This window comes from Pseudorasbora parva, chromosome 6, assembly GCF_024679245.1.
Source record: "Pseudorasbora parva isolate DD20220531a chromosome 6, ASM2467924v1, whole genome shotgun sequence".
NCBI lineage: Eukaryota > Metazoa > Chordata > Actinopteri > Cypriniformes > Gobionidae > Pseudorasbora > Pseudorasbora parva.
In genome coordinates, this window is record NC_090177.1 from 12,822,785 (window position 1) to 12,846,731 (window position 23,947).

Here is a 23,947-nt window from a genome sequence, read left to right on the forward strand (position 1 = left end):
TCTTTATTTGAGGAACACGGAAGAGAAGACAATGCTGAATAAATTCATATTTTTTGTTATTTTTGGACCAAAATGTATTGTCAACCCTTCAAAAGAGTCTAACTAACCAACTGATGTCACATATGGACTACTTTGATGATGTTTTCATTACCTTCTAGCCTGACAAGCCAGACCCACATCAAGATGTTTGGTCTGGAAACTCACCATAGACAGGGCTCAGTCCGAGGGGCGGGATAAACGGTTGTCTTTCAAACTCCCTCTGCACGCGATAGGATAGCGGTACACCAACCGGAGCAACGACGGTGAAGGGGAGCTCGCTGACTGATTAAACATTCGCCGTATCTGGTCGGCTAAACTCCGAACACATCTTCCCTTTTTAAGAATGACTTCAGTGCCGCTCTTTGTTCTTTTCTCAGAGAAAAGCTTAACTCCAAGTCTTCCGGAGGCGCGGGCAGAGCTGATTCGAAAGACCGCCGCCGTTCGCCAGTTTCTGTGTTTACTAGAAGACTGTGTTACTAGAAGCACGCAAACGCAACTCGGCCGTCGTCATTATGGCCCCGTCCGCCGACTCTATAGCCTACCTACACGATGTGATTGGGCCGTCCAGATTCTGAGGAATACAGCTCAGATAGGAATTGAGAGTTGCTAGACCACACTTGCGGGCAGATTAAATTTGCTGCCGCTAGGGTGCGTCTAGATTTCTAGGCTAATTACCTTCTGGACGTGAACAGCAAGTGGGCATACACTTACATTCAAAGGACAGAAAGGCCTCGAACTAAATCTAAAATATCTTAAACTGTGTTCTGAAGATTAACGGAGCTCTTACGGGTGTGAAACGACATTGAGTCATTAATGAAAGATATTTCATTTTTGGGAGAACTAACCCTTTAAACTGCAAATTATTTTTGTGAACTGGACCAAACTATTCATTAAAAAGATCCAACTCAAAAGAATTCATGATGACAGAATTTACATTTTTAGAACACACCTAAAAAAAAATTACAATATAATAGATAGATTTACTAGTTGATTTGACCAATAAATTGGTCAGTTGTTAGCGGTCCATCCCCATTTCTGGTCCAATGACAAGAGGATACGCAAAGTCATATTGCCCAAACAGCCTGTGTGGGCCCATGGCGCTGTCTTACAGCTCATTACGGTTCTTAAAGGAGACATCCAGGATCATTTATTCAAAAAAGAAGCCATCATCAACCTCTGCCGCTGCCCAGAGTTATCCATGAATCATTAAGGTAATGAAAAGCTAAATATTTATGGGCCGTTTCAGAACAGATGCAAATGAGAAACGACGGCAGAACGAGACGGCATGTGCTCCATCACTCAGCAACATGCCTTGGGAAAGATTTACAGTGGAATGAGGAAACAGAAGGAAAAGCTGAAGTTATCTGGAACTGGAGAGCGAGGACCTTTTCCCTGAAGGAAATTTTCAGAGTGGCATTTGAGTGGGCGGTTTGACATCAGTAGACTTATTTTCGACAAGGATGAGGAGTTATAGAGAAAGTGAGGGCAGTTATCCGATCCGGCGCTGCATCTGACACACAAACCAACCCGCAGAGCGCTCAGCTGTTTGTCTTTGGTGGGGTGGATTCCCTGGCGATACACACCTTGTCTAGTCCTGTTGGGTCAGGAATGGAGGTAATTGGCTGAGTGATGGAAGCACGCTCAGACTGGCTCCATCTCTACATGGAAACCGAGTCAGACACCAGAAGATACAACCGGAAACACAAACAGACTCCAGAGTCCCGTTACCCTTTCACTTATCTTTTTTCTTTAAACGTTTTAATAGAAACAAAGGGAATAGGTTCAGACTTTTAAATTACCGAAAAAGTAGAAGTACTAAAATGACTCGAACTGAAATAAAAAAACCAACCAATTAAAATATAATATAATTGTATAATAATAGCCTACTAATATATATCTAAAATACATCTAAAATCATAATAATACATGTATATATGAACTTGATTTCGCGTTTGTGCCATGCAACACGTCAGAACACGTACAACACTGTCGGCCAACATCCGACAACCAGATCATTTTTAAGGCTTTCCATAATTACTTGACTAGATTCTATAGGTTACACAAACGCCACGCCACAGCATTTTTAAAACCGTCGAAAGCAAGCACTTTCTGAACGTGTACTTAAGACATGCATTTAACCTTTGTCTTCTTGTCAGCATTATTCTTCCAGCAGACTATAAATAAATACAATCCTCCTCAAACCAGTCTGAAGGCCTGAAGAGCAACATTAGCAACCGTTGTGCAAGAGATGTGAAAAGTTAATCAGGAAAAAATGAGACACGGACAGTGATTCAGACATCTGAAGTTGTGTGTGTCATCAGACTGTTTGCATTTATTAACAAATCAACATATTTATCGTCATCACTGCCGGACGGTATGGACACAGTTAGTCCTGTCCTGTCCTAAACCCAAACACACACGCACTGCCTTGTCTCTTTGCCTCCTCCTTGTGGTCAGGGTGAGTGCACAGGGATATGATATATATATATATATACACATATACACACACACATACATATATATACATACATACATACACACACACATATATTATGCAGATATACACATATATTATACATATATATATATTATACATATATACATATATATATATACATTCATACACACACACACAGTGGATATCAAAATTAGAGAACAATTTAGAAACATTAGATTTTTATTTTTTTCCCAGAAATATTGTTGATTTTCATTTCTTGAAGTTTGAAGGAAGATAAACTGTGGGTATACCATTGTTCGTACCTTTTTGGGTACTTGAATGAATTAGCGTCTTTGTAAAGCTTCAATAATCTAGAAATGACAGATTTAGAATGACCAACTTCTTTTGCAATAGCTGAAAGGGTCATCCCTTTTGCCTTCATCTGGACAGCCTGGTGTCGTAGGGTTTCAGTCACCTTAGAGTGGCTTGCCATTTTGCAAAGTCAGTGAAAATTGGAAAGTTTGCTTCAAGTTAAATAGGGTTTGCCAGATTATTATGAAAAATTAGCACCAAGTGCCAGATTAACACCCAATGCTTGACGCGGTATCTAAAAGTGTTCTCTAATTTTGACCGGCGTTATTTTTCAATTGTCTTATTTAAGTTGTATATACTGTACTTCAGAATATATTTAACTTGTGAAATATGCTTAAAAAATGCTCTTGTTAGGATAATTTCAAAAAGGACTAAGCAGTGACCTTGAAATTTAGGAAATTGTATGTTGTTCTCTCATTTTGATCTCCACTGTACGTATGCAGGCTATGTGTGTGTGTGTGTGCGTGTGTGTGTACACACATATTTTATATATATATATATATATATGGTGTGACAGGCAGCGGGGCGAGGGACCGCGAGAGCGGGCCGGTGATTAATGTTCACGAGTGCCAGCTGCATGGCACACCGGTCTCGTCTCGCGGCCATGTGACGGGAGCATATAAGGAGGAGCAAGGACAGCGGAAGACGAGAGAGGACCAGGCCTGGAATTTATGTTTAGTTTTATTTTGTGTGTTTGCGGGCAGTCGTCCGTGAGGGGCTGCCCGCGGTTTTACTTTCATTTTGTTTATTTATTTTGAATAAATGTTTGTTTGAACGTTCGCCGGTTCCCGCCTCCTTCCTTCCCAGCTACTAACTTCGTTACAATATAAACTTTTTTTCCCTGTATTTTTGATCAAATAAATGCAGCCTTGCTGAACATAAGATATTTCCTTTAAAACCAAATCGTTTTACAGACCCCAGACTTTTGAACAATATATCACCCAAGAAAAAGGAGTCATAGACAATCATGTTCCACGACAACTTAACAAAATAAAGACATTAGAATGTCAACGAGGAGATGGCCAGTAATAAAAACAGTGGAGGCGCAGAGGGAGGTGAAGGTGACAATGAGAGTAGAAACATTCCTCCCTCATGCACGTTTTTCTATAATCTCCTTACATAACCAGAGCCCGTGACCTCGGGGCGACGGGCGCCAGACAAGCACAATCACCGTGGAGGTTTTCCTACAGGCCGACCCCTACAGCGGTGCCAGTCACATAATCATAAACCCAGAGCCCCTCATGTGCTCACTTATACACACAAACACGGACACACACTGTGCTGGAGAACGGCACGCTCATCACATTACCAGCTGAACTGAGGCTTTTGGATGAATGGAGAGCAACCGTTCTCAAAAGAATGATTAGGTGACACTTATCAAGCTCCAACAGGAAACCGCTCTCTGGGTCGATTTCTGTCTTCTCCCAAAATAAATTGAGCTCAACTCTCGCTGTTCAACACAGTAAGGAGGGAATAAACAACTCATCTGCTTTGACAGAAACTGAAGGACAAGTGCTGACCATAAAGGGGTTATACTACATGTAACTTCGGCAGAATTTTATTATAATGATTGTTTTTGCGTCATAATCTATTTATGACCATTTTCTTTTTTTAAGGTTAGACAGACAAACAAATAGAGACAGATAGACTGTAAAAAAATATGGATGTAGTGTACGTGACGTCACCCATACGATTCCGATAAGCCGTTTTGAACCGTAAAGTAGAGACGAGCTGGGTGTCGCCAACTTGCGAGCGAGTCAATCACGTGTCACTCCCGGATAACAGAAAATGGGTAAAGAGCCGGGATGTTTGTGATGCAATAACTCTAGACGGCGGATAAATGGGTATCCACCTGTCACTCAAAGTAACCACGCCCTTAATCATGCAGAATTTTAAGGCCTTATATAATGGAAACGAAAAAGAAAAGACAGACAGAAGGACAAACAGAAAAATAAAAAGAGAGACGGACGGATGGACGAACAAACAGACAGATAGATGGATAGACAGACAAATAGACAGACAGACGGACGGATAGACAGACAGACAAACAAACAGAGAATATACAGACAAATAGAAAGACAGGCAGACGGATAGACAGACCGAGAGAAAAATAGACGGACATATGGACGGACAGACATACAAATAGACAGGTTTTCAAATCGGCATACTAAAATTATTTGTGAAGGATCATGTGACACTGAAGACTGAAAATTCCGCAGAAATCACTAAGAGTGTAAAGCAATATAAGTAGATTCTTGTCCTCATTAAACCCAAACCTGTCGCACAACGTACCCTTCACAACAATAACAGCCATCTCATTCTGAACAGTCCCAACCATGATTCCCAAAGCACACAGAAAGTTAGCAAAGCAAAGAGTTCCTGAGGGTTCCCTGCTCTCCTCTGCTCGCTCTCCTGTTTCAGAGAGCATCAGCTTATGAGAGGGAATTCATTTCACAGTCTGGTGGCCAGAGAGGCGACCTCATATCCCAGCAGGCCTCTCTCTGATCCTTTAAACCACGAGATCGGGCCTCCACCGAGAAGGCGAGATCTCGCAGCGGTCTTCAGGACTGGTGTCTGGTGCGCTGCTCTTACCTTTGAGGCGTGACGGCGCTCGGTGCAGTCTGGATGCTGGCATACCACACACTCCTCTTCCTGAGCAGGCTTCTCATCTGCAACAGTAAATCACACACAGATACACATGAAAAACCTTACAGGACCAGCTGTAAACGTGAACATTTTTTGAAGAAAAACTCATTACCAGGGTGTTGCTAAGTGGTTGCTAATGTAGTCAAGAGAGTTTACCGAGCTGCTACACGGTTGCAAGGGAATTTTAGATCGATGCTATGAGGTTGCGAACGTGTGATGGGTGGTCGCTAGGGTATTGTGGCATGCTTTTGTTCGTTTAACTTCATAGAAAGAGTGACACGCATTATAATCTGGAAGCCACGCCCCCCGGGAAAAAAACTAAACATTGACTTTCTATTGCGTGAAACGGCCTCCTTGTCATTTCTGACTTATTACAACAACAACAAAAATGTCTAAAAGCTGATTTGTGACAAGATGTACAGCAAACAAGCTAAAAGAACACAGAACCAAAAACCCAGAAGTTTTTATAACAATCCTGGCTCCCTCTCTCTCCAACAATTTCCTCCGCCATAATCTTTTTTTCTCTCTCCACAAATCAGCGCACATAATTTGAAGCAAACGATGTGCAGTTTATTATTTTTAATAAATATTCCAAGTTTCGCGCGATAACTCCGGTCTGCCGCACGCGTGATCTCGCGTTGTTTGCTTGTCACGACGCACGTGTAGTTGGGAAACGTAGCTTGCGCACCAGAGAGAAAGTTGTCGGCGATCGCTCCTCCTGCACAGTCATTAGGCATGTGCCGATATCAATTTTTCATGTTGCGATTAATTGCTGACGCTTTTATCAAGGTATACAATATCACGATATTGAAATAAGTTGCAAAACAAGTGTTGTCATAGCATAACAGCTTTAAGAACTATTTTTGTAATAACAAAAATAACTGAATGTTTAAATACAATAATGCACCAAAAATATATACAGCTCTGGAAAAAATTAAGAGAAATCACTGTTAAGTGGTCTCTTAAATTTTTTCAGAGCTGTAAAAGTACAATTTTCAAACAGATTAAAGTGCAAAAGAATTAGGCTATGAACAACAGGTAACAAATTACAATAAGCTCTCATTATTTAATGCATTAACTAAGAATGAGCAACAGCTACATTTGGTACAGAAAGTATAATGTTTTTATAATGTTAAGAAATATTGTTAGTTTTATCTTAGGTCCATTAAAAATTCTTTCGATTTTGATTTTAATGTTATTAAACAGTAACTAAGAAATGAACATTACTTAGAATAATTCATTCTTTATAAGTATTTTTCATTGTCAGTTTGGTAATAATGAATAAACACGTTAACTAATGAAGTCGTATGTCTCAAAGTTTTACTGAACAATAAATCAAAAAAATTCTAATCATTAGGGCACGTTGTAGTCCAGATTAAAACATAAAAATGCTTAAGTTTGAAAATAAATAGCCTATTAAGTCTTTACTTATGAAGTATTTGGTGCTGTGATGCTCAACAACATTGAGATTACAAAAAACGAATGGCTTTTCTTCACTAAAAAAACGTCACAAGCGTTTGCTTTTGTTTGCGGGGTTTCGGCATCCTGCAGTTCATCAGTGCCCTCTGCTATCATTGAGCGGCTCTTCAGCAGCGCGTCTCCTTCACTCGTTCATGTGCTTCTCATTTACACCTGAGCACGTGTCCATTTGACGCAGAAAACAGCGGTGTTGAGCATTTTTACGGTTGATGGGCAAAGTATTCTTTGCAACAATATTATAATAAATGTAATAATTGTTAAAGGCCCACTGAAGTGCCTTGAAACGCGCCGCATTATTCAATGTGTTGATGTAATTTCCCCTGAAACGGCTCCAGCTGTTAGCAGCTCCTCCCCTTTTTTGAAACAGCCAATAGCGTTTCTTTAATATACAGTTTGACTAGAGCGCAAGAGCAGACCTTTCTCTGTTTGGTAAAGCCAGTTTCCTCTAACACTGTTTATCATCATAATCTCCTCCATATCGCTTTGAAATGCAGCATTCTGTGCAGAATTCAAATGGGTCGATATGTTTTGTTGTCTGCACGGACTCGCGCATATGATCCGTGCTGCGCTCTCGTGTCTGTAGTCTAAATTTAGACCAGAGCCGTTGGAGTGAGTGCGCTGCTGCGGTGTGTGAAACTAACGTGAAAACAGACTTAATTCGCGTCAAATGAAAGAATATTTACACTGAATCGTTTGCTATCACATATATAGTGTGCTATGTGCCTTTCACCATGTAGAAATTAGTAAATGTGTGTTAAAGGGATCCCCTGGTGTTGAGACTTGTATGGCTTAATATAACATAAATTATGTCTCTTACTGAATTATGTAGTAGAAAACCCATGAAAGATCTACGTTATTTAAAAAAATCGATTTTATATTTGGACCATGGGCGGCGCCATTTTGTTTGCGTTCTAGGTTGATGACGTGGAATGGTTGAACTCCTCAATCAGCTGGCGTTACCCGTAGCTATTTTTACCACAACGCAACTCGAAAATTGTTTCAGAGTTAAACAAAACCAATGAATTGCTTTGTAATTGTACTTAAAACACACTCAAACATACATGTGCACACAAACTCACCTACACAAGTCACAAACAGATCGGCGGGCGGGCACACACACCTGAGAGACTGCGCTGTCTCAATCGAGATGTTGGGCTGCTCAGTCTCCACGACAGGGGCTGAATCTGAAATCGACCCCTATACCCTGAAATAGGGCATTATGTTGTCCGACATCATAGTGGACATGTTCGAGTGCAGTCATTCAGTCTCACGATGCACCGCAATAACGTGTAGAGCCGATTTACACACAGCTGTCCGACTTCACTCACCCAAACATACATGTGCACACAAACTCTCTCTCTCACACAGACTCACACACACCCCAAAAGATCGGCGCGAACACACACACACACACACACACACACACACACACACACACACACACACACGCACTGCGTGCGCGCATACATAACCCTCAATCACTATTCCCTGTGTTGATATCATAGATAGACTGTTGATATGCAGTAGATTAACTGTAATGCCTATGTATCCAGCAGAGGGAAATATCTAGGTAGGATGATGGGATAACGTGAGGATGAGAGGCAGGATGTTTTGGTGATGATGCATGGGATTGGTTTGTGCATTAAAGTTTGAGCACAAGTTCAGTGAATTAACCTCAATCTTTAAACTTTCACTTTTAAGACACAAATAACATTCGCTACTTTTGTTCACTAATACAACTTGAAGGAGTGAATGAAGATGATCGAGTGCGTGAAGTCGGACAGCTGTTGTGTGTAAATCGGCTGTACACTCGTTGTTGCGGTGCAACGTGAGACTAAATGACTGCACTCGAACATGTCCACTATGGTGTCGGACAACACTACAAATGGCCGACCCTTCAAATAATGCCCTATTTCAGGGTATAGGGGTCGATTTCGGATTCAGCCCCTGTCGTGGAGACTGAGCAGCCCAACATCTCGATTGAGACAGCGCAGTCTCTCAGGTGTGTGTGCCCGCCCGCGGATCTGTTTGTGACTTGTGTAGGTGAGTTTGTGTGCACATGTATGTTTGAGTGTGTTTTAAGTACAATTACAAAGCAATTCATTGGTTTTGTTTAACTCTGAAACAATTTTCGTGTTGCGTTGTGGTAAAAAATAGCTACGGGTAACGCCAAATATAAAATCGATTTTTTAAATAACGTAGATCTTTCATGGGTTTTCTACTACATAATTCAGTAAGAGACATCATTTATGTTATATTAAGCCATACAAGTCTCAACACCAGGGGATCCCTTTAACTAAACCGATTTCAGCTTCAGCAGTGTAGGGGGCGGGCTTTAGATTCTAGAGAACATTTTGATTGGACAGAAGATTTGACGAGAAAGTGAAGTCTGTGATGATGTCACCAAAATCTGAGATTCCTTTTTAACAGAAGTGGGAGACTGTAAATTTTGAATGCTTATATCTCCTAAATGCAAATTTTGTCATAGTTTTGGAACATACCAGCTTATTTATAACTTTAAGGCTAACACACTCATACTAAAAGCTAAAAAACTTACATTTTGATTTCAATGGACCTTAAATAAATGATTATTTACGATATTTTGAAATGCCCATGATAACAATATCATGCATATTCATTATCGTGATAGATCGCATTACCGAAAATCGGCACATGTCTAACAGTCATGCAGTGAAACCCTCTGTCGCAAAATTTAAAAGGTTCAAATTTTTTTGAATCAATGGGTTGCTAACGTGTGATGGGTGGTTGCTAGGGTGTTGTGGCGTACTTTGTTTAAAGGGTTACTTTGGTTACTTGCGATTAGCATTTGGCTTTGTATCAGTTGAAACCCTGGAGTATATTCAAATGATTGTGCTTTCCCCCCTCATATCCCCTCATATGCTGCGAGTGTAGTCGCGATTACCTCAGCTCTCATCACGAGCTCATCAGCTCATTTATCTGACTCCTGCAGTTAGTGCTCAGTGCTGTGATACTCGCGCTGTGACTCACTCATTATATTGAACAGACACGTTCAGTTTTTAATTGTAGTGTCTTCTCCAATTCAGTCACAGTAATCCAGTAGCGGTGGCTTTGGGAATGGCCTCACAGGGCAGCGAAGCATTCTGGGAATTGTAGTGTTTCATCCCCATGAGAAAAAAATACATTTTCTGTCTTTTCTCAGTCTAGAAGGCACCAAATTCAAAAATAATTTCACATTTCTACTACATTGATGACCCAGTTTAAATACAGATTCATCTTTCCAGTGCTGAAGTACCCCTTTAAGTACAATGCCAGGGTGTTGCTAAGCGGCTACTAATGTATTCACAGAGTTTACTGAACTGCTACGCGGTTGCAAGGGAATTTCGGATTAATGCTATAAGGTTGCGAAGGTGTGACGGGTGGTTGCTAGGGTGTTGTGGCGTTCTTTGTTTAAGTACAATGCTAGGGTGTTGCTAAGCGGCTACTAATGTAGTCGCAGAGTTTTCTGAGCTTGCTACAAGGCTGCAAGGGAATTTTGGATCAATGATGGGTGGTTGTTTGCATGTTGTGGTGGCTTTTCTTGTTTTCGTTTAACTACATTGCCAAGGTGTTGCTAAGCGGTTGCTTATGCATGCACGTTTACGGAGCTGCTATGCGGTTGCGAGGGTATTATGGATCGATGCTATAAGATTGCTAAGGTGTAGGGTGATAACCATGGTTTAATATCACTTTCGCTTCATTCTGCACAAAATGGGGTTTTCATTAGCACAGTGCAAAACTAAAACAACGGACCACATCATAAACATTAAATTTATGATTGCTAATTATTTCATATGCTTTTAGGTCTGTGTGTCTGCATGTAGATGGGAATTTCAAGACAGTTGACAGCCACATATGTAAGCAATCCTCTTCAGAAATCGACCCAACAAAAACTTTCCATTCTCCTCTCCGCTTACAGATTGAGTATTTCCAGAAAAAGTTGTGAACATCTTTTCCATCTGGAGAGCTTTTGCTTTTAACATGTGCTTTCGCCAGTAATATTTCTCAGGATCCGATCCTTTAGATTAGTGGTTCCCAAACTGAGGTATGCGTGCCCATGGGGGTATGTGAGGTGACAGACTGAGTTTTGCAGTTCATTTAATTCTACCCCACATTAAACTAACATTAAAACTGAGCATGTGTTTTGAAGGATATTTTCATTTATTTTAAGGATATGTTTATTATTTTAATGCAAGTTGCTTATTATGATTTTTAGGATTAAACATGTTGCAGATGATGATTCACAGTCTACAATAATAAGTATACAGTATGAATTGTGTTTTTCACCATGAAGTATTAATGATTGAGTATAATGTTCATTATGTATTGATTATATTTGCTTATGATTATTTTACTTGCAGATGTGCAGATGATTTTGCAGAAGCGCTATAAAAGGTGTGAAACGAAACTGAGGAGAAGTAGATGTGGTACGAGGTCAAGCAAGGGTGAGACAGTGGGGGTAGAGAATTTCTGAGAACCACATAGCTACGAGCGAAACTGAGGTTAAAGATAAAACAAAGATGCAGAAGGATGTGTCTTATAATATGGAAAATGCCAGAGCTGTACTTTCTTTGTGTGTGTGTGGTTAACCTGTGTTTATAGAAATACTGCCTGGAGACTGATGATGCGGTACACCCAGATTGGAGGAAACGTGGTGTGGGGAGGAGATGGAAGAACAAGAATATAAACATGGATGTAAAAGTTGTGCGGCATTCAGGACTGCCCTGATGCTTATATCTGTTGTTCTGAATCCTGAGCTCAGAAACTTTTTTACTCGCTGTTACTTTTAATAAATTTATACTTTTAATTGATAACTGGACTCCTGGCCGATCATTGAACTTGGGGAGGACTTTGGGGAATAAAAAGTCCAACAATTTCTAACAGGCAAAATGTCACTTCTAGTGTAAAAACAAGAAAACAGTAGAGCCGTAAAAGTTCAAATACATGACATCCAGTCCAAATTTACCTCATCTTTTACTGTCAAAACAGACTGCATCCACACAAGCAGTGTCCATATGATATGATCGAGTACGTTGCCGTTCTCGACTAGGCTACAAACCTTTGTTAAAATGGGGATTTAGCATACAGTATAAATATATAGGGCATGGATAATAAATTATACGAGCAAGATTATTTTTGAGAGAATTGTCTCTCCAGCGACTACATTTAAATCCCGTCTGGCTAGTGCTCTCATAGTCTGGCTAGAGCCGCATTAGGTCAGTAGGTGGAGAGTAGGCAGTCTTGTGTGGCAGTTCGAACACATGAGCGTTCACACTATGGGCCTGACTACACCTGGTCATGTCATGAGTTTTCTTTGATCAGACCACTATCCAGTCGCGAAAAGACCAGGTGTAAATGCCCTCTGAAACACATTCGAGATTGCTTTCAATCTGATCACTTAAAGCACTTAATTGGACCGGTAAAAATTTAGGAGAAAACCAGCGTATATACTGCAAACTCAGACGATGTAAATAAAAATTTGTGCGGAATTACGTAGAAGGGCGGAGCCAGGCTAGGTCTGGGCCACATTCCAGATGAAACTGAACAAGTCTAAATGCATCTTGGTTGTTGAAACCACATATGTAAATTTTACTCCTCCCGACAAGATGAGCAGCTGAGTATCTCTATCAAGCCAACGCACAAACTACCGCAAATAAACCCAAAAGTAAGCAGACTGCAGATGCTCAACACACAATTATCTTAATTAAAAGTAAAGAAACTAAAAAAATCTTACATTTAAATCAAATTAAATTAATTAATTAAAAATCTGTTGCTGTGCTCTCTCCTATTGCGCTCGTTGGTTTTGAAATTAGCTGATGATTAATAAAGCTCAAATTTGTTGTTTTCTGTGATGTGAATTTCCTTAAATTTGAAAAAATTTGAAAGCAAACCTGTCGTATGCGTATTCGACTACCTCTGGAAGAGGAAGAAAGTTGCTGCCACCTACTGGCGGTTTTAACTGTGTAAATACATATAGATACAGCTTGTGCCACTGTTTTGCAAAGATGCAGCCTGACAAGCCAGACCCACATCAAGATGTTTGGTCTGGAAACTCACCATTGACAGGGCACAATCCGAGGGGCGGGATAAACGGTTGTCTTTCAAACTCCCTCTGCACGCAATTGGATAGCGCTCCAACCAACCAAAGCAACGTGAAGTTGACAGATTAAACTTTTGCTTTATCCAGTCGGCAAAACTCCGAACACATCTTCCCTTTTTAAGAATGACTTTAGTGCTGTTCTTTGTTCTTTTCTCAGAGAAAAGCTTAACTCCAAATCTTCCAGAGTCGCGATCAAAGCTGATTCGAAAGACCGCCGTTCGCCAGTTTCTGTGTTTACTAGAAGCACACAAGCGCAACTCGGCCGTCATTATGTTAAGCCCCGCCCACCGACTCTATACACGATGTGATTGGCCTGACTTGAGTTCAAGTTCAAGAGTTCAAGTTCAAGAATCAATTGTTTCATGAATCAGAAACTAAAATCATGTGACGAAACCAGAAACCACATGGCACAACAGTGTCTGACCCCAGCACTAGCTGCTTGCTCTGGTTTACCAGTTTATATAATTTCAGGGAAGCATCACTATTCCTCATATTTATGGTTTGACACTTTGGTGATAAAACGTCTACAGATTAAAAAAAAGTTTTTTAAAATAGCTAATTTATTACAAGTACAACTGTTTAGCTCCTTTACATTTGCTTATACTCAGTGGTAAGAGCCTGATTCAGCAGTTTTCATCTGTTTAATTATCTCTTTAACTTCCTCCTGTTCCTTCACACACACTCTCTCCTTCTCTTCCTCTGTTTAACATGGACAGGAATGTCTGACCTCAGCACTGCTGATTAGGCCCAAATCAAACGAATAATAAAAGCAAGCTAGCGACACATGCATTGTCAACCTCAACACACACACACACACACACACGATGAGACAGCATGTGCGTAAGGCAACTAGTCACGCTCTAAATACAGAGGGGGAAAAACTCACTGTGGCCAATTTTTTTTAAGCCAAAATGAATAAAATTACTGTTGTTTACCTTTTGGCTTGCCAACTTCGGAAGAGGAAAAAACTATTTTTAATGTTTTAATAATTGAAGTCACAATATATATGTTTTTAATGTAAAATATAATAATAATATTATATAAATAAATATTAATATATAATAATATTAAATATTAATATATAATAATATTATATAAATAAATAAAATACACACACACATATACAGTGGGTATGGAAAAGTATTCAGACCCCCTTCAATTTTTCAGTTCTCAGTTATATTCAAACCATTTGCCAATATCCTTTTCTCATTAACGTACACAGAGTACACATTTTTGCAGATTTATTAAAAAAGAAAAACTGAAATATCACATGGTCCTAAAGCCTAGTTCAGACTGCACGATTTTCAAACTCGTTGGGTCACTGCTCTATTCACACTGCATGACTATCTGGGGTATCATTCAGTCACTGCTGTGTTCACACTGCACGATGGTTTGACGACAGAGGAGTTCACACTGCATGACTGAACAAGAGGAAGAGTCGCCGACAACCCTCTCTCTCTCTCCGGTGCGCAAACTACGTTTGCCAAACACACGTGCGAAGTGCCGAGTAAACAACGCGAGATCACACGTGCGTCAGACCGGAGTTCTTGCGTGAGACTTTGAATTGTTATTTAAAATGATAAACTGCACAACATTTGCTTCAAACTGTATGTGCGCTGATTTGTGGAGAAAAAGAAAAAAGATTATGGCGGAAGAAATTGTTGGAGAGACAGAGGGAGCCAGGATTGTGTTCTGCAAAGACAGTTTGAGGTAAATAAACAATTTTGTAATGTGCTGCTGCTGTGGCTGGATGTGCAAATGTTTGGCCTTTGTTTCTGTTTGATAGAATTGTAAATATATCTATTAAAATACTGATATTCTGCTCTATAACTCCTCCCTGAACGTCCTGCTGCCCTGTATCTCACTCTTTCATTGGCTGTCGGTCATCGCCGATGTAATTTTCAGTCAGAACGCTGTTCACACAGCAGGAGTTTGAATCGCCGACAGGTCCAGATATTTAGAATGCCAAATATCTCACCGGCGTCGGCGATTCTCTCTGATCGCGTCTTTGATTATTCACACCAGGGATGGAAATTAGCACCCGCCACCAGCCAAATGCGGGTGATTTTGCGTTGTGGCGGGTAAACTCGCTTCACCTACCGGCCACCGTGGCGGGTAAATAAAAATAGCATACCGTTTCCCCTCTTTATAAACTGTGTTCAGTGCATGCGAGTGCGGCCGTATGTCCGAATATGACCAGTCGTTTTCGCCGTCATTACCCGGATGTAGTGCCAGAAGACGCGAATAATAACCATAATAACTCGCGCGCACTGAGAGAAGATCCGTCACTGTCATCCGGAAGCGCGCACCCGTCTCACAGCATGCAAATATTGAGTTCTCTTTCAAGTCTTGTGCTTAAACGGACAAACTCACACAAAAAGTATGCCAACATGTTCATCTTGATGAGAATTCTAGCAGACATAGTCTGAATATGCCTTAAGTGAACTTTATACAGTCGTGAAAGATGACGCATATCCCTCTATTAGGTCTTAAAGGGGCAGTAGCTTTTACTGCTGTCTGTTTAATGTCAAACAAACGATAAGGACATCACTCACTGCTCTTGATTGAATAGCTTTTGTAAGTTTAATAAGGAATAATCTTTCATTTAAACAGTTAAATATGCAGTTATTTTACATTTGATTACTTTATTACATTTCTGTAGGCTAGTAGACCTGTACATTATTATTTAATGTACACATGAGTGAGATCAAGTTAAACATTTTACTTTGAATTTTATTTTATACTGTTTGATGTTGCAATGTGCTAAATAAATATTTGCATAATTTGTAATTGATTTATTATTTGAAACTTTAATATTAATTAATGCAATTGCAATGCCTTGATTTTTAGTAAAGTTACTCAGTCACAGCATTAGCCATAAATGCAATGGACAATTGGCATAATTTCTTTTAGTGCTTCGGTTTCAGCCAATAATTTTTATTTCGATGCATCCCTACTGACAATGTTCTGCTCGGTATGTCGTCAACACGCTTCAGAAGATGCCAAAACTAGTAGTTTCATTGTTGGTACTAAAAACCTAAAACTGGAAGCCATAAAAGAATCATCCAAATGCCACATCCAGGTAAAGAAAAAAGAAAAAAGAGAGAACATAGAGCCCTACTCATTTAATGAAATGTATATCAGTTCATGGTTTGTGTGTGTATAAGAGTGAAAAAATGTCAGTATTTCATTGAGATTTGAGATTAAATAAACTGCTTAAGTATTGTAGAGCTTGTAGTATTAATTTTCACGTGCAGTTACACATTGTCGGTTATAAACAAGAAAGTGGCTGGTAAAAACGTTGAGTGGCTGGTAGATTTTGAAATCCACCAGCCACAGTGGCCGGTGGACAAAAAAGTTAATTTCCATCCCTGATTCACACTGCGTGATTGTCACTCGTGTGCACGAGCACCGATTTGCCTGTGATCTCGGGCATTTGTCGGCGATTTCGCAAAACCTGTCGGCGACTCAAAATCGGGGCAAAAATCGGGCAGTGTGAACTAGGCTTAAGTATTCAGACCCTTTGCTGTGACACTCATATATTTAACTCAGCTGCTGTCCATTTCTTCTGATCATCCCTGAGATGGTTCTACACCTTCATTTGAGACCAGCTGTGTTTGATTATACTGATTGGACTTGATTAGGAAAGCCACACACCTGTCTATATAAGACCTTACAACTCACAGTGCATGTCAGAGCAAATGAGAATAATGAGGTCAGAGGAACTGCCTGAAGAGTTCAGAGACAGAATTGTGGCAAGGCACAGATCTGGCATAATCCCTGAAATGAAAGATGTTTGGGACGACCAAACCCTTCCTATTGCTGGCCTTCCAGCCAAACTGAGCTATAGGGGGAGACGAGCCTTGGTGAGAGAGGTAAAGAAGAACCCAAAGATCACTGTGGATGAGCTCCAGAGATGCAGTCGGGAGCTGGGAGAAAGTTGTAGAAAGTCAACCATCACTGCAGCCCTCCACCAGTCGGGGCTTTATGGCAGAGGGGCCTGACAGAAGTCTGTCCTCGGTGCAAGACACATGAAAGTTTGCTAAAAAATAAACACCTGAATGACTCCAAGATGGTGAGAAATATGATTCTCTGGTCTGATGAGACCAATATAGAACTTTTTGGCATTAATTCTAAGCAGTATGTGTGGAGAAAAATATTACCCGTCCAATACAGTCCCAACAGTGAAGCATGGTGGTGGCAGCATCATGCTGTGGGGGTGTTTCTCAGTTGCAGGGAATTGCAGGAGAACTGGTTGCAATCAAGGGAAAGATAAATGCCAAGTAACATACAGGGATATCCTGGACGAAAACCTTCTCCAGAGTGCTCAAGACCTCAGACTGGGTTCACCTTCCAACAAGACAATGAAACTAATCACCCAGCTAAAATAACGAAGGAGTGGCTTCACAACAACTCCGTGACTGTTCTTGAATGGCCCAGCCAGAGCCCTGACTTAAACCCAACTGAGCATCTCTGGAGAGACCTGAAAATGGCTGTCCACCGATGTTTACTGTCCAACCTGACAGAACTGGAGAGGATCTGCAAAGAGGAATGGCAGAGGATCCCCAAATCCAGATGTGGAAAACTTGTTGCATCTTTCCCAAAAAGACTCATTGCTGTATGAGATATATATATATATATATATAATACAAAGGTTTGATATAATAACAGAAGCTAAACAGTAAATATACAAAAATAATTAAACGACAACACAGAATAAATGTCAACTATAATAATTCATATTATTAAATCAAGACAATTAAAAAAAGGAAAGAAGAAAAATAAGAGGTATATAAAATATGTAAAATATAAAATGAATAATAACCAAAATAATTAAATAACAACAAGTTACAATGACATGCATTATTTGAGGCATAATTCATGTTTGTAGAACAAACCATTCAGGACAAGCCAAAGTGTAAAATTTGGACTGTGACACTCGGCCCGCAAACCCAAAGTACAAGCATTAGAAATAGTAATGCTCGTCCTAGCAAGCACCTCTAATAATCATACAAATCAGCGATCCGTAAAACAAAGGCGTACAGTTCCCAACCGACAATCCCACAACCTTATCATACTCTTCCTCAAAGAAGACCACACAGTAAGGACCCTCGACCTCAACTGTACCATGTTAACCATGTATAGGCAGAGTGGAGGTTTCTAAGAGCATGTTTACGTATCGCTTTTGTACAGGCTTTTACGAGGAATTTGAGGAATGCCTCAGATCAGTGGTGAATTTATCCCTGTGTCCTGTACCATTGAGACGACTGGCACACTACTGGAACTGCTGTCTGATGTCTTGCCTTGTTCTCGTGCTTCGCTCTGAAGGCTAAACCTCCCCGTCAGCCGGAGACGCTGGTGTGAGTTATGTAACGCGAGGCGTCTACTGGAAGACAGATGGCAGACGGCATCGGCCTGCCATGGTACGGGGTGTTTCACTTCACTGTCAGAGATGCAGCCAGCTGCCGAATCACCACACAGGGTTTAAAGTAAAAGGGTTTAAAACTATATCTTGTACAGGATCCCATTGGATTACACATTAAACTGACTTTTGGCTATCAGAAGTTCATCTACACTACACTAAATGCTTACAAATACACAACAATGAACAAAAGGCATTACCATGTTTAAAGGAAAGGAACATATGAGATATACATTTCCTTATTCAATCAAAGAAATGTTGTATTATGTAAATATCTTTGACCAAGATTTTTCTCTTTTAGCTGAAAACCAAATGTAAAACGCAATTTTATTGCATTTAGAGCGGCATAAAATTGGAAAAAACTGACATTGCGATATTTTAAGGGCTAAGTATTGACACAAATTTCACAATTCGATTCGATTTTGATTCACAAGCTTGTGATTTGATTCCAATTTAATTTGATTTGATTCAATATCGATTACTTGGACATAGACCTTCATCAAGTACAGTACATGTCAAACTTTCTCAAGAAAAAAAAAACTCAACTAAGGATGTAAACTACACATGGGAGTCAGTTGGTATTACATTACTATAATATTGAAGGTTAAAAATAACTGATTTATATACAAACACTTAAATTACACTAAAGGACATTTTTATAATAAAGTTATAATACTAACTTTACAATTACATGATTATATTTCCAGTCAAATTCAGATATATACATTAGATAGATATAAACATTTAAATGGTGGCTCTGTGGTGCACACATTTATCAAAATTAGTAAAATTTTCTTGCTAACTAACACGTTTTTATTACATTATTTTTCTCCATTCGTTTTACTGACGTCTTTCTGTGGTTGAAACACTGAGCGATTACATGAGACATCATACAGATTTCAAAAAGTTGACTTGAAGAACTCTATTTGGAAAGAATTAATCATTCTAGAATGACAGGTGTGATTTTGTAGGGGAGTGAACCTACATAGAAAATAATTAACAAATTTCAAGCATAGATATATATAATCGAAAAAAAATACAAATTAAATAAACAGTGCTCTGTTTTTCAGGCTAGTCTAACAGTTTTCAGGACAGGTACTACAGAAAATGAATAATTAAACACTGCATAGTTTTCACTGTATAAATAAAGTAAGGGATAATCCACGGCTAGCCATGCATTAAAGGATTTTAATGCACGCCATAGAGGCGAAGAACCGCCCGATGCGAAGCGGAGGATAATTAATCTTTAATAAAGCTAAAAAAGTAATTGTTTTCTGTTGTCTGATTAACATTAATGACAGACAGCAACAGTAATATTAGGCCGATGTCACTAAGACCGAATGCAAGGATTCAATAATTCCATTTTCTTTCTCAATTATTTTAATTCACGTAAGCAATAAGCAACTGTGTTCACAAGGATAAACACAGAAACGGGCATAATTGAGTGTGTGTGTGTGTGTGTGTGTGTGTGTTCAAGCACAAATAGATGAGAAAGAGAACAGGATTCGGTGTTCACGTGCTATCTGTGTTGCTCTGTGTGTGTGCATTGTTTTTTGCCCATTTTAAAAAACGCTTGAACTTTTAAACTGACAGAACCTAAAAACACATGCAAGTTTTGCTCTATGATGGTTAGACTATGCAATTAATATGCAAATCACGTGCATTTCGAACCGTGGTACCTAATCTGTAGAGATACTATCCCTATTTTTACATTGCTCATCCTGTGATGAGACCATCATGGATGTGCACATTGCGATATCGATGCGAAGGCGATATTTCGTGCAGCTCCAATTGCATTATCAACCAACTTTTTTCCAAGCTGTAAGTTTGTGTATGCCTATTTTAATTAGACAGATAAATCGATATAAATCGATTTAGAAACACTGAAATAAACATTTTCTGTAATATGCGTCAAAAAACTATGTCTGCTTGAAAAACTAAAGCAGCAATAAGCACATTTCAATTATTTTCATTCATGTCATTGACTGAAAACTGACCACACAGACTTCCATGCCTGCAGCCACAACATGCAGAGAGGACTTAAGAGGCCACACACTTGAATCCCAAGTACATACAGTAATATGACCATTTTGAAGGCACCGCTAGAGCTAATCTTGCACAGCAATGTGCCTCAGAAGATGACAGAATAATCCACTGTGAGTTTGTGACATTTTCCCATCACCACTACTAACTCAAACACCAAAGCAAGCCATGACCCACCATTATAATCCCCCAAACTAATTATGGCATTTGAGAAGACAACTATGTGCTTAGAAATGCAGTACGCTACTCTTCTGTAGGCCACAGTGGCCAGAGAGTGGCTCTCAGTAATGGATCGGCCTTAATTACAGGTCTTATGAATGGAAGAGAAGATCAAAGAAGAGACTGTGTTGAAGCTTCCCATCTGCAGAGGAGTGTCCCAAATGTTCCGGAAGAAATTTGGGTTGCATAAGTCGAGAGACAAACAAATAAACACTGAATGCTGGCTAGTGAAAAATATCCAGATTCATCATATACCATCATTATTAGCATAGGAATAAGGGCAAGAGTACTGAAGAATATGGAGGTGGCAGTAATGACTGACCATTATAACACTTTTTTTTAAAACACACAAATCGAAGGCAGAGAGCAAAGTAAACAAGAAGTGTGGAAGAGGGTCCTATTATGCCCTTTTACAGAGTCTCGGTTTTGTTTTTGGAGTGTACTAGAATATGGTTGATTGTTCAAAAACGCATTAATTTTCTCTCTCCCCAGTGACTAACTGTTTCGCAGAAGCCCCTCCTTCCGAAATATGACATGTGCTGTGATTGGTTATCTGGCCCAATGTGTTCAGGAAATGTCACGCCCCTTCATAACAGCAAGAACTGCTCTGGTGTAAATATTTAAGAAAAGGGTCGTGCAGAATGGATTTCAAGCACGAATTTTACAGGATGTTTCAGAGTGGTATGGCTTTTCTTAGTTTTTTTTTATAGATAGGATGTTATCCACCATTTAATCATATTTGTTGGAAAACTATGGTAATACAAACAGTGATCGATCACAAAATCATGGAAAATTAGCGGAGGCAAAGTTTTGCCCTTTTTTTTAACATTATAGCAACTACATAAAACTTATAATTGGAACTATTAATAGAAAACACAACTACAAAAAAGAATATCCACCAACAATTTGTCCCCCCAAAAAATGGAAACTCATTTGGCTTCTTTTCAGGAGAGGCTTTTGTGCGTAGACTGCATCGTACTCACTTTTGTTCGGGAAGCTGTTCTACGTAAAATGTGCAGCACATAGATAAACATTGGGGTTATGATGTTCAGGAACAGTATTTAAAAATAATTAACCACTCTAGATTCTCTAGTCTGCCTTTCGAAAAACTTTTTCTGGGGTGGAGAAAAAAACCCAGCAACAACACACTTCATCTTCTCTAGCGCAGCTCAACCAGGCCTCGTCCCCTTTTTTGCAAATTCCGTGGGTGGAGATTATTTAAATGAGCAACACTGTGACTTCACAAGATGTGCAATAACAACAAAAAAACAGTCCAAACGAGCCATTCGTTGTAGTTCTTGAAAACTAGATTCTGCTAAAAGGTGCACTGTGCAAATTTTAGCGACATCTAGCTGTGAGGTTGCGAACCGCCCACCGCTCACACCTCCCTTTCGAAGCAAATGAGAAAGCTACGGTGGCCTACACTATACAAACTCGTCGTCATCTGAGAGAGCAGAGAGTAGCTAGCGCTCCATAGAGCAATTTGTCCGTTTAGGGATACTGTAGAAACATGGTGCCGCAAATTGGCGACATCACCATTAGGGGACCCGATGATAGAAACGGCTCATTCTAAGATGATAAAAACATAACAGTTCATTATGCAAGGTCTTTATACAACACTGAAAAGATAGTTATGTGCATTATATTGCATTTCTGCAGATCCTCATAAATACTACATACTGCACATTTAAATAAAATATTTGGGAGTGGACTTTGAGCTTTGTAACCATGCAGATCTGTTTTATGCTCAAATAGGAACATTACACTAATTTAAGTTGAAAAATTGAAAAAGCATAATAGGACCCCTTTAAGATGAAAAAGGCTTAAATGTAGCACAACAAAACAGCAGGAAACAATGCAGTGGCCTTAGACATGTCTCTGACGCTTACATACATGAACTAGGGATGCAACAACATTAAAATTCTGACGTTTAAGCAAATACCATTTGAGATGGAAAGTTGTCTGTACTAGACAACTACTCATAGTTAGTGACTGAAAAGTGAGGGTATTTTGGGTGGATCCAGCCTTACCATTAACATCATGGATGACATCCATATGGGACGACCAAGAGTACCGTTCTGCCCCCTGCTCTGTCAAAGAAGATGGGAGTGTCTCGAGCTCATAAGCTCCCCGTTTCCTCCAGTAAAGGAACATCGTGAAGGAAGAGGCTGTAAATGTTAAAAGCAAAAACAAGAACCCCGCTAACTGATCTTCTCGAGGCTACTTTAAAAGGAAACAACACGACGTCTAACGACTCATCTTGATGTCCAGCTCTGATGTGCCCTTAACTGGATATAGTCAATCTCGCCATAAAGCAAGCACCTGCAGTTACCTCATCTTCCCAAACAATTAAACCGTTCTTTGATCCCGTTTCACGAGATCCAACCCATAAAAGTGTGCAACTAGGCATGCCAAAACCGGACCTACATTCCAAACCCAAGCAAATCCTGGCACCCATTTCACAGCACCCCAATGTAAATCATAACAATAAATCTCAATTGAGAACGTATGACGGGTTCCTCACGTCTCAATTTGTGGATCCCACAACGGAATCTTGCAGTATGCCAAGATGGGAACACCTAACATTCCACTACACCCCGGTAAGAACAATCAAAATAAAGTCTCCCGAAAGCTGCCCGATGTCTTGACGAGAATTTCTCGCCTCTTTTGAGAAGTTGACGGTGCTTCTTCAACTTCATCTCAGATGTTCTGCGGTTTCTTTACTGGACAATCAGTGTTTCCAAGTCTGCAAAGAACAGGCACATTGGTGTCAAAGTCTGTGCAAGCAGTTTGGGCAAAGAGGACTGGTTGTCAGAGGGTGTTCAACCCACACTAGCAGACAAATGTTGTATTCATACTGGGGTGAAGTGCATGCTGGGATTAACAGACTAGGCCAATACCTTCCAGTCTTTGAGAAACAAAGATCCCTTGCAAACCCCTCCTACACAGACAGTGAACTTTGTCTATGATTTGCACAAACAATAAAAACCAGACATTTCTGCATTGATTACAGCCCTGGTCCTCCTTTTCGGAGATTTATGCATTATGAATGCCGTGTGACTACAACAATGTCAGCTGTTTCCTTGGATGGAAACCAGCCAGCAATGGCTCCTGATAAGATATCCTCTCTAAAGAGGGGGAGGCATGTCGATATGACATCATTTCAAACGTG

The 23,947-nt window shown here is 39.9% G+C and overlaps 1 protein-coding gene across 1 annotated transcript in view; it reads right to left on the reverse strand.

Moving 5' to 3' along the window:
• Positions 1-23,947, reverse strand: part of plekhg5b (pleckstrin homology domain containing, family G (with RhoGef domain) member 5b) — a 95,807-nt gene that overhangs the window by 60,479 nt on the left and 11,381 nt on the right. Inside the window, exon 3 of the mRNA XM_067445651.1 lies at positions 5,441-5,517. Within this exon, the coding sequence (XP_067301752.1) occupies positions 5,441-5,517 (77 nt within the window). The remainder of the gene's footprint in view (positions 1-5,440; positions 5,518-23,947) is intronic.